This window comes from Triturus cristatus, chromosome 3_1 (genome assembly GCF_964204655.1).
Source record: "Triturus cristatus chromosome 3_1, aTriCri1.1, whole genome shotgun sequence".
NCBI lineage: Eukaryota > Metazoa > Chordata > Amphibia > Caudata > Salamandridae > Triturus > Triturus cristatus.
The window spans coordinates 298,125,946-298,146,866 of NC_140583.1; the positions used below are offsets into that span (position 1 = coordinate 298,125,946).

Below are 20,921 nucleotides of genomic sequence, written 5' to 3' on the forward strand. Positions count from 1 at the left end.
GTCCCCTAGCATGAATTGTGGTCACCAGGATGGCACCTGGTGAGATTTCCCCAATGTGGGTGGGTGCGACTGTTTGCGGTCAGAAAGCTGCAGCTTGAGTAGAAAATCTACTCGAGCGGCAGCAAAATCAATTAGAGAAGTAGCGCCCTCTGGTGAGCTGCGTGGTGCCATTCTTGTGGATTTTTCAGCTTGGAACGAGCTCCCGGCACTAAAAATCAGCGTGAGCAATGTGACATGCCTAATTACGCCCGTTCGCGGAACTCGGCAGAATCTCGCAGAGTTTTTATGGATCTCCGAGGAATTCCGCAGACCCAAACCCTGCAAGTTACGCTCACCTCTAGTTAACACCCGTCTCATGGTGTACTAAGCAATTGGAGGGAGTGAGTCCGATTGTCTCCAGAGCACTTGAGAAGGGAACAAATTGCACACTTGTCTAAAACAAAAATGTGGGTGTTCCCTTGTGGTTGTTTGCCAGGATCGATAGCTAATGATTGTTCCATCCACGGATAATAGTAGCCCCATTGACTACTGGGGCTTTTCTATGTGTCCTATATAACCAGACCAGCCATGGAACAGCCTTCCAGATTTACTCATGCATGTGTCTACGGAGCTCTGCCACACCCATGTACCTACATAAAGAATATTGATTCTAAATGTGTTTCTTTGGTGTTGTAGCCAGATATACACCCCGGAACATACCCTCTGCCTTTGAAATCCCTCCTACCACATACACACACACATACAGGCCTTTGAGTAGCAGCAGCGGCTCCTCTGCTATGGCGGAGTGTTGCCCCGCCCTCCCTAAAAAAAAGACGACAGGAAAGGAAAAATAAAACAACACTCGTTTTATTTCTCCGTTCCTGTCATCTTGGAGGCGGGCCTGTGGGTGACTACACTGAGGGGAGTGGTGTTTGCACTTCCTTCACTGCACATGACGGTTTGGCCGGCCGTCGCAGGCCGGCCAAACCGTCATGCGCAGTGAAGCTCTCTCCAACCCCAGCTGCATTGCTGGGGTAGGAAAGAGCAGGCACAGACTTCCAGTCCATCCTGGAGAGCTAATCGAGAGTGCTCAGGCTAATCCTGAAGCTGCTCTCACGCGAGAGCAGCTTCAGGATTGGCCGCTGGGCAAGCTGGGAGCCTGTGCCTGAAGAAGAGGAAGAAGCAGAAGAGCACTCACGGGACGCAGCCTTCTTAAGGTAAGTTTTTTAAAACAAATTAGTATTCTTTCTTTATTTCCCCCCTCGCATCCCCCCTATGCCTCGTCCTCACACCCCCCCTACCCGCCCGCCACTCATTGCAAATACCGGCCACTCCTGTTGAGTAGGTGTTCTGGCAGAAAGGTATGAGGCGCTTCCTGAAACCAAAATTAAGTCTGTCTCCAACTGTAAAAATGGTGGTCGAAAGGCCAATTTTTCTTTGTTTAAATGAGGACCGATGGTGGAGCACACCATATAGAGATAGTGGGTTTTGTGTGGTGTACTACCTACAGCCAGTCGGTGTGTGGGTCACACCACATACAGACAAAAACCCCTGCTTTCCCACTGGCTGAATGAAAGCTTGACCTGCTGCTGAACCAGCACCACTCCAAGGCTTCAAAAGAACTTACATTAAAAATGTCCATGGTGCACCTGCGAGTGTTTGGTGAAAGTTTATACTGCTTATCCAGTGGTGGCCGGCACAGCTTGCAGGTGGGGGTGGGAGGCGCTCGTGAGATGCTCTTAAAAAAAAATAACTTACCTTGCCCTTGGTCCCATGTCTTCTTTCTTGCTGCCTGTGTCCGACACCAGATCGGAACAAGAAGCAGGCAGCCTGGCTCCCACCCCTAAGCCAATCACAAAGCTCCAATGGAGTGTCGTGATTGGTCTGAGCGCCGTGACACAGCTCTCAGCCAGAGGTTGTACGGGTGAGCATGTTCTCCATGCAGGCTGCAATGCGGCCTGCATGGAGAACAAGGGAGTGCGCATGACTGTTTTAGACGGCCCGAGAGGGCCGACCAACCAGTCATTGCGCACAGGAGTGTCTACCACTCCTCCCCTGCAGCCCCGCCCCGCCCCTCACACACTGCAGCAGCAGGAGGAAAAAATAAAACGATAATAACATTCCGTTATTATCATTTTATTTTCTACTTTCTTACACGTATGTTACCTATGCTGTCCCTAACTGTGGGATGCTTCTACATATGTTACCCATGCTGTCCATGGCTGAAGGAAGCTTACACGTATCTTACCCATGCTGCCCTCTCTTTGTCTTAAGGATGCTTACGCAGGTACTGTTCAGGCAGCACCTGTCGGTGCTTGAGTGGAGCTTACACTTTACACATGATTAATCTGTACATGTCAGAGCAAAGCTTCTGCTTCTGTTTACCATGATTGTTTTATTTTATTAATTGCTCTGGCTACTGTTGTGAAATGGTTATGTATTCACTCCCTGTGTCCCGTCCATTAGGCACCTTCACTCTAAGGGAGGTCATGGGTATGTGCGCTCTTCAGAACGTATATCATCAGATGATTAACCACTGCAGGAAACGCTTACGCTTCACCTCACCTGAATAACATGAAAAGAAGTGAAAGTTCTCAAAGAACCTCACACCTGTGCGACGACTCATCCTGAGGCCTGCTCGATGAGATAATGTCCACGTGGATTGTCTTGCCTCCTTCCATGTCTGCTCCTTATAAATACCATTTAAGCACAGCTGACCACAACAGGGGCCAATGACCAGGAATATGCAGTGGGCGGAGACTGAGGGGGAGATTTACAAAAAAGTCACACAACGCAGCACAGCCCCCTGCGAGGCTGCCCTGCGTTGCGTGACAGGGCGGGAGCAGGAGAGTGCTATATCTTCAGAGATATGGCTCTTTCCTCCCCTTTCCTTTGCGCCAGCACTGATTTCAGTGGCCGTGCGCCACGCACACACCTTACAGCCATAGCGCTAGGGTGTGTGTATTAGTCCAGCATAGGTTTTGTACAAGAAGGGTACCTTTACTGTACATAATACGATGCCCGGACATGATGCAAAGCTTTTCCCACTTTATATACATGCTGTACAGTGCAGCAAACATGCAAAGTCGTAAAAGTAAGGGGAAATGAACGCATTTCCCCTTCCTTGCACCTTTTTGAAAAGGGTGCAGTTTTCTCACGCTAAACCCACTCTACTTTATTTAGTAATTTGGGTTTACCGTGCGAAAGCTTGAGTGGTTGCATGGGAACGCTCATGCTCCACTCTTGTAACGCCCCCATGGCGCAAAGTAATGCAAAGCAGCGCTATGAGCTGCTTTGCATAACTTTTCAGTTATTTCCACAAGTTTAGTGCTGGAAAGTAAATTAGGAAAAAAAGATTTTGCGCCGATTTGCATAATTTTTGTGATGCAAATAGGGTGCACAGTCTTAGTAAATCTACCCCTCAGCACCTTAGAAGGTACATTGCGAGGCGCTATACTTGTGCTAACAACCTCTAAGCAGCCACTCAGGGAAGCAGCTACTGAGGGAAACATGCCTCACGTTTATCAGTACTATTGTGTGACGTTTATGTATTTTATAATAAGGCATGTTTAAGTAAAGGGTCCCAGATTGAATTGGTAGATATTAAATGTGAATCATAAGGACTAGTCCTACCTTTGCATGGTGCATAAAAGTGGAGTATTATTTGCCTTTAGAATAGTCTAGAACTATCTGTCAAGGCACAGGGACCGACTTTGTGCATCAAGCTCTGGCACTCTTATCTGCCCAAAAAAGGAACATTTACATCAGTTTGTGGTTACCCTCTCTAGATCCATGCAGCACTATCAGTGTTTTGGGTGAATAGGATGGTCGAATTACTGTCTAGTGGTATCTCCACTGAGGAGCTTATGATGGGCGGGAGGAGTTGATGTCAACCAATGACTGCTTCTGCCAGGGGCATGCCTCCAATGGGCAGCCATCCTTCTCCTTTGCAGAAAGTTCTGTTTGAATCCCTTACACCATCTTCAATGGCAACACTTCCACAAAGCCTAAATGAAGCAAATCATTAGTTATCGTTTTCAAACTAAACGTCCCACAGTCTGCCTCATGGGTGTCCAACGCCAGTGCTCAAAAGAGGTAATCTTGCCGGGTTTTTAAAAAACACACAGTGACTGTGTAAATTGCCGGCATTTAGATTTATTAGACATACATGCACCTTATGTATTCTCCTTTCTCCTTCAAAGACTGATGTTGTCCATCGTGCCTGGGGTCTTTGATGACCATACTGTATCAGCTCTTGCCTCACACTTATGTTTCAAAACACTCAGCTATCTGTCTCCACCGACCAGTGCACATCACAGGGCCCGCTTCCAACGACAGACCTCTCAAGATCTTACCCACTCTAAGGTGTCATTTATACCCACACGCTGGTCTCAAGAAGCGTGCTCACACTGGTTTCACATGGCACGCATATTTGTTTGTGTCTGAGGCAGTCTGCCGCTTTTTCTGCATATGCCACACACAGCCTATTGTCTCTCTGGTGAACCAAAAGCTCTCCACTGCTTATTTGCCCTCCTGCCTCTTTCAAATGTGTCCCAGACTCCTTGTTGCCTCTGTGTACTTACGTTACACGCAGCATATTTCACCCCTCCATTTGTGTCCCAGGGAATCTGCTCCCTCTAGCCACATGCCCCACACAGCCCACTACCGCTGTGTGATGTTCCTCACACAGCTGAATGCCTGTATGCGGTGTGCGCCACACAGCCAACTGGCTCTATGTGTTGTGGCCCACACAACTCACTACCTCTATATGGTGTGATCCACACATCCCACTACCTCTATATGGTGTTCCCCACACAGCACACTACCTCTATATAGTGCTCCCAAACAGCCCACGACCTGTATATGGCGTGCCCCACACAGCCCACTACCTCTAAGATGCCGTGGCAGAGGCACGTTTTATAAGAAACTACTCACTTACTTACTTACTTGGTGTTCCACACACAGCCGACTACTTCTATAATATGTTCCACTGACTGTGTACTTCCTTTGTCTCTTGTGTCCCTAACAGCTCACTGTCCCTGTTTGATGTGCCACAGACTGCCAGCTGCTTCTAGCCAATGTGCCCCAGACCATCTTCTGTTTACAGTCACTCCGTCCAAGATAGCGTTTGCCACTTTGCCAAGACAGCTCACTAACATATCTGTTTGTGTTCCCTATAGCTTGCTGTTGCCTACCCTCTCTTGGCCCCAATTGACTTGTATCCTCTTGTAACTATAGTTTGTGTTTCTCCAATTTGCTTGCACTTTCTAGTTTGCTTTTTGTGTCTCTACACTTCATAGGAGGTCCACCACAGCCAGTTTCTCTATATGCTCCCGGCTGTTCACTCTTTTGAGTCACATGCATTTTATTTTCACTGCCTCTCCTTTTGGCAGGCATTGCCTCAATCTGATTGTGCTCAATGCACTAGCAATGCCAGAATCTGTTTTTGCTGTGGGCAGTCCACTGTAGCTCAGTGCCTCCTTCCTCCTCCTTTCCCTCATACTTAATGTATTTACAAAACAATCCAATGGGTCGCCCTTATGTCCAGCCTCAGGATACCACCTTGTAGACCACCTTAACCCAAAGCAAAACATTGGATTGGAGCTGCTGAGAACATCCTTTTATTCAAGAATGTCTGAGGCATCCCTAAAACATGACTGCAGCCGCCATTTTAGAATATTTTGGGTATTGGTATGGGCACTCTTGCAGTCTGCCTTGTGGCCTCACTCTGCTTCTTTCTCCTTGGCAGGGTGCGCCTTTCTCACGTACTGTGCCCGGGAGTCCGCCCTGAAGGCCCAGAGCGCCCTACATGAGCAGAAGACCCTCCCTGGGGTAAGTGGCTTTTTTACTTTAAATAAAGGTGATGAATGACTTGGCTGGACCTTCCTGCACCCTCTTCCACATGTTGCTTGAATTTTTATGTTTGGTTGTGCTTAACACACTTTTGGGGTCTATCAGTTTCACATTCACTTGAAATGTATAAATCTCCTGTCATTAAGCCATTTGTGGCAGCTAACAGATTTTTGATCTGATGTTATTGCTGTAATAAATACAACAATAAAAACAAGATGTGACATAAAAATCAATAGAGTAAACATTAGAAACGGCTTGGCCAGAAATGGTTAAATATTGATTACTGAGTGGGTAATATTCACATGACTCTCATATAGATTTTATGCACATGGGTTTTGTGAGGGTAGTGTTGCAGGGTCGGACTGGGACAGAAGATAGGCCCCGGGCACCAAAATAAAAGTTGTCCCCATTAGTGAGTTAGAAAGCTATAAGAGCGCCTATGTTTCCAAATTGGGACAGTTTTGAACTTACAAAGACGTTCTGTATAACTATTTTGCAAAGAATTTAAGACTTTGGATTTGGGTTTGCTGCAGACAATGTTGGTATTAATATCAGTGCAATCGATAGTAAAAAACGGTTCCACATATAATAAAATATGCCCACAAGCAAGTTAAAAAAACCGGCCCACACACACGGTCAGACCAGCCCGTCGGGCACTGCCTGATTTCCCTATAGGACCATCCGACCCTGTTGTCATATCACATTGAGATTGTTTATTTATAATTCACCCTACTCCCAACTTTGTCCATTTTCTACCTGTGAGTCTGCAGACGTGGTTAGCTTTTGCTCTGAGCTTATCATTTTCTGAAACATTTCACCAAGAAAATAAAATTGGACATAATGTAAATTTATTTGTGTACTTTAAAAGATTAAGGTTATTCCTGACTTCACTAGAAAATAATACCCAAAGTTATTAACTTCTGGGAAAGTAGCCAAACTGCACATTTTTGAAAATAGTAAATTGAGACAGAGCAGAAGCGTTGGGTTGTGCATGATGAGCAGTATTCTGGGGCAGGCATTAGTCGGAAAATATAGTAAGATTCCAACTCGGTTATGCTCTGGTATCATGTTAGAGCAGTCAAACTTATTTCCTCAACTTTCTTCTGTTTCTGCTCTTTCGAGTCTGCGCAGGTGATGGAGAAGGGGATGTAGTGTATAACACAGGACCAACCCGTTTATGCCGAAATACAGAACACAGTAACATATAGGAATTATAACAGGGCTTCTGTGGGCCTCATATCTGAACAGGCCTATTCTGCAATTGAGGACCAGTATCCAACTCACTTTTCCCATAAATTATACTGTAGAGACCAATCAAATTGGAAAAAAAAGTATTGTTGTTATTCCCAAAATAGCTAAAAAATGTATAATAGTGCATATAGCGCAGTTCCTAAAAGTATACGTGATGTGGACAGTAAAATATGATGCACGTATAGATAGTGAAAGGTGCCCCTGATTTTAAATGTTGTAAAGTTCAACCAGAATATTGTTTTTTCTTGCCGAACATTGTTCTTCAGGGGCAACCCCTTAGAAAGCATCAAAGTTTCGACCCAAGTCTAAACTTAGGTGGGTCCTATCAGTACAAAAAACACCATCTGTTGCAACTGGTGCTAAAACTGTGAACCCTGTCACATGCATGCCATGTTTTTTTTATTTTTTGTAAAATTATTTTTATTTTGTCTTTTTAATAAAACAAAACATTAAACGAAGCATGAATACACAAAACACATTGCATAACATTCCACATTGGCCATGTAGGGCAATTATAGAACAGAATGTCTATCGCGATTGAATCTGCAAATAGGTTTGAGCGGCCTGGGCGCAAAGAAAAATCAGAAGCACTGTTACAGTTCTCATGGTTACACATACTTGGAACAAACAGTACATTTTTCAAGGCTCTTCCCCCGGTCCTTCGAGCGACGGACTCCCACCCGCTGCTTCTCCCTCCACCTCCAGACCGTAATATTTTATCCATGGGGCCCATATTTTCCGGAACTTCTTGGGACAGCCCAGGGCCTTGTATGTCACCTGTTTCGCAACCATATACAAGTGAAGACTTGCCCTCCATTCATTAAGGGTAGGTATTTGCGGAGCCCCCCAGTATTTAGCTATATCCCGTTTGGCTACTACCAACCCCAGGTTAGCTTGAACAAGTTTGTGCCTTGGGATGTCTACCTCTGTCGGAATTCCCAAAAGGAGAAACCGTGGCTCCAGTTCTATTTGGACTTCCAATATGTGATTGAGCTCCCCCACAATCAATCCCCAATTTGCCTGTATCTCATTACACTCCCAAAGGGTATTTATGAACGTCCCAAGTTCAGTGTGGCATCGAAGACACTCCGGGATCTTGGCTTTTCCTATTGTATTCAATTTGGCTCTATCAAAATAAGCGCGGTGTAGTATTTTGTACTGGATGAGACGTAACCTTAATTTAATTGCCACTTCACGTGGATGCATGAGAGCGGCCTCCTAATCTATATCCTCCAATACACCAGTGATCTTTTCCCATTTTGCTCGAAGTGGACCCAGTTTATTGGGCATGTTATTAAGTAATGTTTTGTAGGTAAATGAAATAGCTTTAGCCGGGATTTCCTCCAGGAGGAGACGACCTTCTAATGGGGCGTATTCCGGTAGTGCCGCCCCATCTAACCCCTCCGCCACCCATGCTTGTTGCAAACGGAGGTACGCATATGTCTGAGTGTCGTGAAGTTGATATCTAGCTTGGAGCATGTTGAAAGAGGCCAACACACCATGTTCCAGGACATCTCCTACTTTAGAAATACCTATTAGGTCCCACAGCCTAAAGCCACTCAACTTTCCAATCTCTTTTAGCCTAGTCCACTCCCGTGGGGTTTCGCTGGTGCATTTTTGGTCCCACTTCATTTGTCGCTCAGCGCTCTTCCATGCCTCTAGCGTCCTCTGGGTCGCTTGGAGCAGTCTACTACATCCCTTACCTCCATAAATATAGTGAAGATGGGTATGATCCCTAAACTGCAGCCTTTCGAGCCTATATGTCGGGTGATCCCCAGATGCGTGGATCCATTCATTGATTGCAATAATGTGGACCGCTCTATAGTACGACCTAATATCTGGTATAGCCAAACCTCCATTATGTGGATTCTGCTGCAGTGTTGTAAGTGCAATGCGTGGATGGGCCCCATCCCAAAGGAGTACGCGCAGTTCACTATCAATGCCTTTAAATATCATATCCAGAATCTTAATGTAGGTATTTTGGAGTACATAGAGCAACTGCAGGAGCGTTACCATTTTATACATGGCTGCCCTCCCCATAAGGGTTAAGTGAAGCTTCCGCCATCTCTTAACGTCCTCTTGAAAGTTTAAAAAGGCCCGCCTTATGTTGCGAACTAGGCAGGTGGCCACATCCATAGTGATGTAAAGACCAAGGTAAGTAAATCCTTCCGTGGACCAGTGCAGGCAGCTAGGGAAATTCCGGGGTTCCACCCCGCCTCCCCCCACTGGGTATAGGGTAGACTTAGTCCAATTGATCCTATATCCTGTATGGCGCCCATAGTCTTCAACGATTCATAGGATTTGAGGGAGCGTCTCTGTCGGATTCATCACATACAGTAAAATATTATCCGTATATAAAGATATGCGTTCTTCATCTATCTGTCCGGAGTCATCCACGAAACCACCCAGCCCCGGGAAGGCTCTGATGACACCGGCCAGGGGTTCCAAGATAAGGGGAAACAGTTGGGGGGAGAGCGAGCATCCCTGCCTAGTCCCCTGCCGGATCGGCCAGGTCTCAGAAAGAGTTCCATTGACCCTAACCCTGGCCTCAGGCGCATTGTATAACAAGACCACTCATTCCCGGAATCCCGGGCAAAATCCAAATTTCTCTAAAGTGTGTCTCATAAAGGGCCAATGGATGGTGTCAAATGCTTTTTCCGCGTCCAGGGAGAGTAGCAGATGAGCCTCCTCTTGTCTCTGACCACGTCCATCCAATTGGCTACTCGCCGTAGATTGTAACATGTGGCTCGTTTCGGCATGAAGCCAGTCTCATCTCTATGTATCAACGAGGTGATAACGGATACAAGACGTGTCGCCAGGATAGTGGCCAGGATCTTAGTTTCTATATTTAATAGCGAAAGGGGGCGATAGGACCCACACTCATCTGGGGGTTTCCCCTCTTTGGGAATCACCACCATCGTTGCCAGTCTAAGATCTGCCGGGAGTACCCCATCCTCTTTAGAGGCCATAAACATCTTAAGTAAATGTGGGGCCAGCAGGGCACTATATGTTTTAAAAAATTCCCCTGGGAGGCCATTAGGACCTGGGGTTTTCCCTACTTTTAATCGACCAATGGCATCTGTGACCTCCGCCAGAGTGATATCCTCATCAATCGTGTCCCTCTCATCGGGGGCAAGACAGGGGAGCTCAACCTCTTCAAGGTATTGAGTTATTCGTACCCCAGTTGCTTGTGTCTGGGCTGCATAAAGTGTTGAATTATATCGGGCAAATGCCTCCACAATATCCTGGGGCATGGTATAAATCCTGCCTTGTTCCTGATAGACGAGACCCACCTCCACTCTTGTTCCTTCCTGCCCAACCACGCTAGCAGTTTACCCGCTCAGTCCCCAGTCTCGTACAGTCTATGTTGGACTGCGAGTTGGTGCGCCCGTGTCTCTTTAGTAACCAGCGCCTGGTATTCCCATTTAGTAATGTCAATTTGACGGAGAGTATGTTCACTCAAGGGAGGGGCACCCCCTTTTTCAAGGTCTATCAGCTTGCGGTCCAGCGCCAGTGTCTCGTGTCAGTTCTCGTCTTTTTTTGTGAGCAATAATATTTTGGGCTGTCACGTACCACGGTCTTGAAAGCCTCCCAGAGAGTGACCATCAATTGCACGGTGCCTTCATTTTCTTTAAAATAGAGTTCGGTGTGATCCCTAATTTCTTTAGCGACCGTTTTATCCTTCAATGCCCAAGCGTTCAGTCTCCATGTTGTGCCCTGACTTCTCCGTCCCCCACCCACCCGCAGATAAAGTGGTGAGTGGTCTGAGATACCCTTGGCTAAGTATTCCGTCTCCTCAACCTGCTTAATCTCACCAGCTGGGGCAAAGAGGTAGTCTAACCTTGAAAACACCCTGTGGGCCCCGGAAAAGTAGGAGAATGCACAAGTGGATAGATGGTGGCGCCTCCAGAGGTCAGTGAGCCCCAAGTCCGCCTGAAACCTAGCCACTGCTGCATAATACAGATGGTTGCCCTATTATACTGTTATAGCAACCCCATGCGTTTTCTTTTAGGTCATGAACTCGTGACTTGATGACAATTCATACATACTGGTTACTCTATAATAGAAATAGAGGTGGCTCTACCCAAAGAAGTTACTCTACGTCATCAGGTGAACTTCAACAGTTTATTTTAGGTAGTTGTAGAGATCGTAATAAATACTATTCTCTTCTTTAACTCTCTACGTGTATTTTATTTCAGTTTTTGAAGTGCATTACAGAGCCTGATTTAATTTAATATATCTTCACTTGTAAAGCTTGAATCAGCAAGTGTGAAGGTATTTATTTACGTTATCATGTGAACTCCTATAGTTCATGCACGGTAGTTTTAAAGAGATCGTAGTGTAATTATTCTTTGTAACTCTCTATGTGTATTTTATTTCAGTTTTGGGAGTGGATTACAGAGTCTGATTTAATTAGACAAATCTTCACTTGCAAAGATTGACTTAGCAAGTGTGAAGGTATATAATAAATAATAACTTTTACGTAGTTCAGGATTTGTCACTAATAATTTCAGTTAAAGATAACGGGTTATGCTTTTGCCCTCAGGTACTGATGAACAATCGAGCATTACTCGTGGAGCTCTATAATTTTCTATCAGGTGACGTTAATTATATTTACTGTAGGAAGTTTTGGTGATTAACCCCCTTCTTTTACTTTAGTTCAGTTCACTAATTCTAGTTCTTGGTCACAAAGCTATTGACCTTCATTTTTCTTTTTGGGCATAGAGAGTTTCTGCTCTCTCTCTTTCATGTACTAACGAGATTACTTCACTTGGTGATTGAGTCTGTGAATCCTTACTACTGGTGATGGCTTCACTTAGTTTGTTAGACATGGTAAAAAATATATATTATTCACGTTTATACTTTCTTTTGGGTTTTGCAGCCCTGAAGAAGTCAATGGTGCGTATTTGCACATGACGAAACACGTGTTGGCTGCTTTGTGTGAAGAATTGTACTACAAGGCCAATTTGTGAGGTACTATACTACGATAAGCTGTGGAGATACTCCCAGAATAATTTGAAATAAAAGAATATGAACTTTTCAGAACAACGTGTGAAGATGCTACATTGTACTACAAGTGTTATAGTGTGCTCAGGGTAGGCCCTTTTTCTGATTTGTACTTTTCTCCAGGAAGGAAAATCTATGAGGTTGCAGTGGTAACCGACCTCTCTCCCCTTTGTAGCGCCCAATAGATTGTACGTCCGTATTAATACAGCCCAATACATCTGTTGCACGCCCGTTTCTCCTTTTCTATACCTGGTTACCAAGTAGCTTTTTACCGACTTAACAACTTACACAAAGTAAGGAAATAGTACCACCTGTCTGCATACTGAGCTATTGCCTTGATTTCATGAATTTACACAATCAGTCCTGACTGGGATGACAGGAACTAGATCAGCGTCCAGCACAACACTTGGTACTAAAGCAAAAAAGCTGAACCATCTCACCGTGGCTTGGTGGTCCTGGTTAGAGATGAAGCAAATATCTCCTGTCTCTTAGTCTTTGGAACAACACTGTCAAGCAGGAGCCGTGGACCAGTATTGGTACTGTGGTGTAGGCATCAAGGCCAGCACCATGTAAAAATAAACAAGGAATCATTCTATGAAGCATGTATCAGGGCTCCAAGAATGAATGGTTCAATAAAGTATTTGGTATTATTTATGCCTCTGTACTGATAGACGCCTTCCTAGGAAATGCTTGCTCTTACCTCGACACCTTCACAGTGAGCAGCAGCAGATGGAGCATGCACACGTAAGAGTTCAAGGACTGTAAAGAATACAAAAGAAGGACATTAGCAGGTTAATGCCCTTGCGCCCTGTGGCCCACATCTCAAAACGTCCCATTACCAGTACAGTGTGAACTGTTCCATACATCATTCGATTTATGGATGATGAACTGATATTCAGAGAGTTTGATTTTGCAGGATGCTTAATACCTATTGCATGATCCATGATCCCCAAGGATTTCTTGGACTGTTCTTAGAAACCATAGTTCCTTTACATATAATAAATATATTATGGCATTCCCATAGCTATCTGTGTACGATTATCTGCAATTGTAATCAGTTAGGGCTATTATGGTGCCCACTTGTAGTGGGCCAGCTAAGCAAGGCTTCAGTACTCGTAAAGCTCTGCGTGCCATTAACTTATTTTAGGAGCGTTTATGGTCCCCGCTGCTCCTTAGCACTTAGCCTTTCTGTGCAAGCTTGGAAATCAGAGCTCTGAAGTTTCTCATGTCCAGGCAAGAGTAGCTGATCGGGTGCAGGATTTCATTTTGAGACCTGCTCACCTGAAATTACAGTGGTCTCATTAAAGTATCAAAGAATGCCAAGAAAAATGAGACTGCATAAGATAATCATGCATGGTTCTGGAAAAATGATGACTGTGATATATCTAGATGAAGCTCCTAAAATCATCTCTTGAGCCTTCAAGTTTGGATCATTGCGGAACACAATATTGTGCTACTTGGTCTTCTGCAGGGCGTTCTTGGTGTAATCTGAAGAGTTTTGTTTTGGGTACATTTATTCCTCATTATGTGCCTCTACCCGGGTGCTGATGTCTCCCCGTTTCCACTGCACTGCTTCTTGTCTACATACTACGCTCTGTTCTGCGGTTCCTTTGGTGGAGTCATTTTGTGTGCGTAGCTCTTCAGATGTTTCCCATTCTTACAGGTAGTTGTCTCTTTAGTTTGTTCTTGACTCATACCCCCTACTGGGGGGCTGGTAATCTCTTGTTGTTTATACAACCTGAAATTGTTGTTTTTGGCACAATATCAACTTATAGTATGACGCCACAGCTGGTCAGCCATGATGGTCTCAGGTCTGGTCACAGCTTCTCGTGTACTTTGGTCGCTGGACTCATCTCTGGACACATGTATGCTAGATCTCCTTTGGGTAGTTGAAGGCATATACTCTCACAGTAGGGCACTATGATTATTTGCACCAAAAGACACCTATGCAGAAAGCAGATTAAGCCGCATCAGCACCAAGGAAGGGGCGATCTGTCTTATTTGGGTTGGGTTTACTTAGTAGGTTGAGACATTGATGTCCTTACAACTACACGGGAGGGAGATGCATTTCCTCATTCTATGTTTCTGTCTTCTGTTTTGGCCTCGCCTTAAGCATGTCTGCAGATCCATGATTGCATAAGTAAGTCATGTTTCTGCTGCAGCCAGACTGCTCACTCATGACATCGTTTAAAGCTGCTTGTTTCTGATGTGTTTGGCTTCTATTTCATTACGTCAGCTGATCTACATCCTTTAGCCAGCAGATATGGATGGGACCATGATGGAGGTAAAGCTTCTCAGCATCCTTGGAAACGATGAAGAATTTTGCACAAACATTCACTCTGTTAAATCGTAATAGATTTATCTAACTGATAATTGCCAATAAAAAAGTTCACGATGGATATAGCATTTTTTAAAAGTGTAATTTTTCTGAGCATGTTCTGAAACTGAGTGCTATCTGTGATAGTTCACACGATTCGACACATGCACTTTTGTTATATTCTTAATGTTGCAAATATAACACTGTTCTCAAACTGAACATGATTCATAGTGTTAGAAATGGTGGCCCTTTTTAGGCTTTCGCTTTACTTGCCAAAACTTGTATTTGAAAAAAACCCTCAAAAGGAGCTTAGAATCCGCCCATTACATACCTTTAATTATCATTGGTTGGCTCCCACCCTGGTTCCTACATCACTGTACTTACAATTGGCAGGCTCCTGTGTCACTTTACTTAGCATTGGCTGGCCCCCACATCACTTTACTTTGTATTTGCTGACTCCCACGTCACTTCACTTAGCATTGGCTAACTCCCACATGGCTTCCACGTCACTCTCGTTTCCTTGCTGGTCAGCGCCTCCTCCTCACCTCCGTGGCCGTGGACCTGAACCAAGTAATGCTCTCGGTGGCCAGTGTCCTTCCATTGCAGGTTCGTGCTGGTACTCTTTTTATTAACCACCGGCATGCGTTGGTGGCGTGCACTATGTTCATATCTCCTTTGTATGACTCCAGGGTTGGTGAAGTTTCTGGAAAGCACTGCTGCACTGCACCTGCAAGGCATGAGCCGAACAGCCACCATTCTTATTGGTGGAATGTTGGAAACACATTCACCGAGGGTGATGTTGGAGGCAGCACCTTGATTGGACATCAAAATTCACCAGGGGTTCAGTTTGATCATGTGGTATGGTCAGTAGAGAAGAGTGGAGGGGGGAGGGGGGGGGACAGAAGAGCGGTTGCCCCAGGCACGAAATTCTTTGAGGCATTCACAGGGAGGCAACATTTTAAAAGAAAAGTATAAGGATACTTGCCTGCCCCGAGCGCTGGCAAACCACTCTACGCCGCCCATTACTTACCTTTACTTATCATAGACCGACTCCCACGTGGCTCCCACGTCACTTTAACTTAGCATTGGCTGACTCCCACGTGGTTCCCTTGTCACTCTTTGTTTCCTTGCTGGTCAGCACCTCCTCCTCGCCTCTGTCGCCGTGCCTTGGAGCCTGGACCAAGTACTGCTCCCGGTGGCCACTGTCCTTACATTGCAGGTTCCTGCGGGTACTCTTTTTATTAACCAACGGCATGAGTTGGTGGCATGCACTATGTTCATATCTCCTCTGTATGACACCAAGGTTGGTGAGATTTCTGGAACGCACTGCTGCACTGTACCTGCAAGACATGAGCCAAGAAGCCGCAATTCTTATTGCTGGAAGGTTGGAAACACGTTTTCCGAGGGTGGTGGTGGAGGCAGCACTTTGATTCACCAGGCGTTCAGTTTGATCGTGTGGTATGTTCAGTGGAGAAGCGTGAAGGGAGGGTAGAAGAGCGGTTGCCCCAGGCACGAAATTCTTTGGGGCATTCACAGGGGCGCAAGATTTAAAAAGAAAAGTGGAAGGATACTTGCCTGCCCCGGGCACTGGCAACCGACTCTAAGCCGCTGGGTATGGTAAACTAGTAATGTGATTGGCCCTTGTGGGCACCTTTCTTCTCTTGTCAGAGGACACACACTAACCAGCTTCTATGTACACAGTCAAAGCCCTGGGTTTGTGCTGGCCAGACTCGAAGACTGGGAGTTCTCAGGCAAGTTGCAAATCTAGAAATCATGACGTGGCATGTTATAATCAATTGTCATGATTGCATGAACCTGCATTCGTCTATGCTAAGATAAAATCAGTGCCGGTTTCAAAATTTCTGGGGGCTAGTTGGAAAGTATATTTATACAAGGCACAGTGCGGTGGACAAATTGCAATGCGAAACGTATAAAACCAGTAACGATGTAATGCTTTAGGCTGTATGTTACACATCAGGAGAACAGCATGTTCTAGCTCTCGCTGTGCTCTGTTAATTCATTGACTTCATAAACTCTGATTTATTTGTATCTACTAATATAATGGCTCTCATGTACCCTCACGCAATATTTATTACACAGTTTAGTCTAGCGAGCCAAGTTCATTCTTCCCATCCCCTGCTTTCCGCGACCCCATCAAGCCTTCGTCGATCAGTCTGTTTTGTATGTACAAAGAGAGCAGCAATTGGAAACGAGCATTGGCAAAGTCAATAGGTTTCTTATATGCAAGATCTATTGGATTTGTCAGTGTGTTTTTACAAGTTGCACAGCAGTTGAGCTCCTGTGTAACAAGGCTTAAAGTAAAAAGAAAAGTGCTATGACACGGAAACAAAAAAAGCGATGTGATGCGGCTAGTTTTGACTGTGTCATAGTGATTTTTTTAACTTTAAGCCATATTGCACCGCAGATTAACTGCTGTGCAACATGTCAAAAACATTTATAAAGCCAATAGATTTAGCATAGGTGAAATCTACCGCCTTTACTAATGCTTGTTCTGTTGTGAAATCAGCATGTGGCCTAGGGTCGCAGTTATTGAAATATAGTACGTTGAAGGCTGCAATATATGTAAGAGCATCTAATTTTTGCTGTCTAGTTGTAACATTAGCCGCCTGTAATAAGAAAATGAAGTAGCTACTCTACTCTAGTCTACTGTAATAACTTTTCACTGTTTAGTTTTTTTGATATCACTATGCTTTTTGCCACAGCCAACAGTCGCTTAACAAGTATGAAAGGCAGATCATGGTGGAGAATAACTGGCTCCAAAGATTTAGGCTTTTTGGTGGAAGAATAATGATGTTATCATAAATTATAAGAAATAAAATACCCCTGCTGTATATTTACAGTATTTTGCAGCTCACCTCAGCTTTGTTCCTTTATGTGGCCATGGAAGTTGTGGGTGGCTTAGAATTTCCTTATAATTTACATTAGAGCTTAATTTATCACATTTATAACTCACACCCATTCTGCAAATCACTTTAGCCATCTCATTAGTTTACTTAATCAGAATTACTTTAAGGCAAGGCAGTTGTCTTCGGTTTACCTTGGATTCAGTACACTTTGATCTTGCTCCAAAACAGTAGTGTGGCATTCGTGTTACACACTGGGGTTGGTCTTAGCTATTGCATTTCTTATGATCTTGTGCCTTTCTATTGGTGTCATGTTTACAACACAAAGGAACAGACAAATCGCCATACAATTTGGGATGTGCAGTATTTACTTTTTTTCTCTCAACAATGTTTTGGTAAGTTCCTAATTTTCAGGTTGCGCCTACCTGATAGCACAGTTGTCTGGTTGCAAAAGACATTTTGGGTTTACCAAGAATATACAGGGGCTTTGAGCCTACGTGTTGCTTCCATTGGTAGGCTTTCCTGTCACTCTCAATTCCAGCCTAGTGATTGTTCCTCCCAAGCAGCATAGCCTCTTTTCCATCTCTTTTGATTGGCTGCCTTCTATGATTTCACTGCATGCCTTACAAGCAATACTTTTTCTTTTTGGTTAAGCACGCCATGAGAGTGCATATAGTTTCCAAATGTCTACCTTGTTAACTTCTCTTCCCTTGCACTCTGTGTTGTTCACTATCACCTATGTGCTTCTACCCACTCTCTCAATGCTGCGCGCACTCTTGTGTCCCCCTCATTGCTTTCTTGCCTTTTTGCTTTTTTTCCACAAACTCCAGCACAGGTAAGCGCTGTGGGGCGGGGCTGGGCACGGCAGGGGGGGGGGACGTCGACAGACGACGGAATAGGTATCATTTATTTCTTTAATTATACCTATTCTGTTGTCTGTCGACTTCCCCCCTCCTACACCCTGCCCTGCACCGTCACCCCACTGTGTTTACCTGTGCCGCCCGCTGCTGCATACAGGAGCACCTGGTTCATGGTATAAAGTCTCAACACTCTCCTGTGATGCCACCTGTTCAATGGCACCTGATCCATGTAAAAAAAACCTCTTTGTACCAGTTTCAGGATACAAATCCTGCAGCAGTGTTGGCTCTATTATATGAATTCCACGCATAACCAGCTTAGGGGTAGGAACCCAAGGAAAGCCTTGCACCATGGAATGAGCCCAGTGGGCACACATACTCAATAGCAAAACTCATTATGTTATGTATATCTGTAAAGCGCATTACATTACATGGATATACTGGTGCTGTGCAGGTGCGTGGCCTAGCCCTGCCTATGGTAGGTTGGTTTAATTGAAAAGGCAGGTCTTCAGTTTCTTGCGGAAGTTCAGAAGAGAGAAGGAGGCCTTGATGTGGAGTGGGAGGCCCTTCAACGCTTTAGGAGCAATGTAAGATAACGCCAGTTCCAAATTGGATCAGCACACAAAAGAAAACTGCAAAAAACATTTTTTTAAGTGTGGGTGGGGAAAGCAACACTGAGGTGTGGGTTTGGAGGGTTTGGGAGTGGGGAGCAATGTGGGGTGGGAGGGAGAAGCAACAGAGAAGGACACAGGTTTGGGAAGCAACACAGGGAGTTGGTCTCATCTACTCGGTACGAATACTCAACACAGCTCGAACCTACACAGCCCACAGGCGGCTCCATGACACCAACTCTTCAAGAGTGCTGTACCTTGCAGAAGGTGTACTGTACAGGAGCACAAGCTCTTTTGCATAAGGAGCTTGGGTACTTACCCTCCTGGGTACAGACCCTACGGGATCGCTTTCTGCTGTTTGCTTCTGTTGGATTTAAACTCCTCAGCTAGAAGGGACGCCCAACCCATTAGACACTGGAGTGAAGTTTTAACGTCTTCATGCGCATGCAGCAGGCACATTTTACTACATTAGGTTCTACGTTATTTTTCTACATTTTGTTTAACATTTTTGGAGTATAGCCGTAAAATGCCCATATCCAGCTCACCACTATGCTAGTGGCAGCGTACGTGACGGCGGTGTGGTCAGAACGTCGCGACCCGTGACCTCACTGTGGGCGGATGTAAACCTCGCCCCGCCCTCTGCCTCGAGAGACGCGTGCCTAACGGCCCTTCTGCTGGCGCGCTCTCGGCTGTTACCTGCCAGCCAACATGAAGTATTTCAAGCCCACGGAACCGTGTATCGATTTCCTACAGGCGTGAGCTGTTCAGCTTTCTCCGGACTTCGACCTCCCGAGCTTAACAAAGTGAAAATAAATATTTAACCAATCTCCTAAATAAAAATCAATATCTTTGCTGCTTGGCTAAGTAATCGCCGGGCCATAAATTCTCTGGCCCACGTGGTGCTACGCCTGTTAGCGTTGCCGGTGGAGCAGAGGGGGCAGCAAAAGAAGAGAAATGGAGGGGGCGCTGATCCTGGTGGTGACTTATCGATTGCACGATCACTCATAGGCTGATAAGAATCCGTTAGGCGTCCGGCCTGCGCTCCAGCTTTAACTTACTCGGTCTCTGTTCCCTTTGCTTGTGTGCCGTGTACATCATCTGGTTCAATCATCTCTTTCTCCCACCCTCTTTCTTTTTACGCTTCCCACGCTCCTCTTGCATTCTTTCTCTTCTGCCTCTTATTTCTCTCGTCCACCCCTCGCCTACTCTTCTCTCCCTCCCTCATTGTTTCTCTCTCCATCCCTCAGACTCTTTTCCTTCCTCTTCCTGTCTCTTGTTTTCCTCTGCCCCTTTCTAATTCCTATGCTTCTTTCTCTTCCTCGTGTCCTCTTCTCTCTTTCTGTTCTTCCTACCAATCTCTCTCCGTCTTCCTTTCTCTCGTCTCCTTCTCCTTTTTATTTTCTTCTCTCCATCTTATTCTCTCGTGTACACATTCTTCCATTTTTCTTTCTCCTGTTTCCTTCCTCTGCCCTCTCTCATGCCTTCATCTCTCTCTTTCTGCCTCTTATGCTCTCATTTAATTTCCCCCTTTCTTTCTTGCCCTCTGTCTTCTCACTCTTTCTGTAGATATCTCTAATTTTGCTAATATCTATTTGTCCCTCCTTAACATTCACTATTTCATATCTTCCACCTTTCTCCTTGTCTTTCTCCTTTTTATTTATAACATTACCTAACCCATCACTACTCTCAAACATATTCCAGGGGACCGAAAAGTTTGGTCTTTGGTGTGACTGAGGGCCGCAATGATGCTTCTGGGGTTTGGGGGGATGTAGAGTGGGTCTATGGGAAGCATAGCAAGTACATCTAGTTGCTGAACTGAATTGCACAATGTGGAACCAGAAAACCTGGGATGAATCCCAGCTTCCCCACTTGACCAAATTGTGTGATCCTGGGGCAACTGTTTTATTTCAATTTCCTCATTTTTTAATTATCACATATAAGAGGACATAGAAATACATGACTTCAGGATGCACACCGTACAAAATCTCCTCTTGTGTTTGGATTTAATCACTAATGGCGTTGTCAGTCAGGGTGAACTGTTTTATTTCAATTTCCTCATTTTTTAATTATCACATATAAGAGGACATAGAAATACATGACTTCAGGATGCACACCGTACAAAATCTCCTCTTGTGTTTGGATTTAATCACTAATGGCGTTGTCAGTCAGGGTGAGGGAGGAG

At 45.0% G+C, this 20,921-nt stretch overlaps 1 protein-coding gene across 13 annotated transcripts in view; it reads left to right on the plus strand.

The window, feature by feature from the left end:
• Window positions 1-20,921, plus strand: part of CELF6 (CUGBP Elav-like family member 6) — a 531,043-nt gene that overhangs the window by 122,809 nt on the left and 387,313 nt on the right. For all 13 annotated transcript variants that reach the window (XM_085643931.1, XM_085643936.1, XM_085643939.1 and 10 more), the window contains exon 2: window positions 5,729-5,811. In XM_085643931.1, coding sequence (XP_085500057.1) covers window positions 5,729-5,811 — 83 coding nt within the window. The remainder of the gene's footprint in view (window positions 1-5,728; window positions 5,812-20,921) is intronic.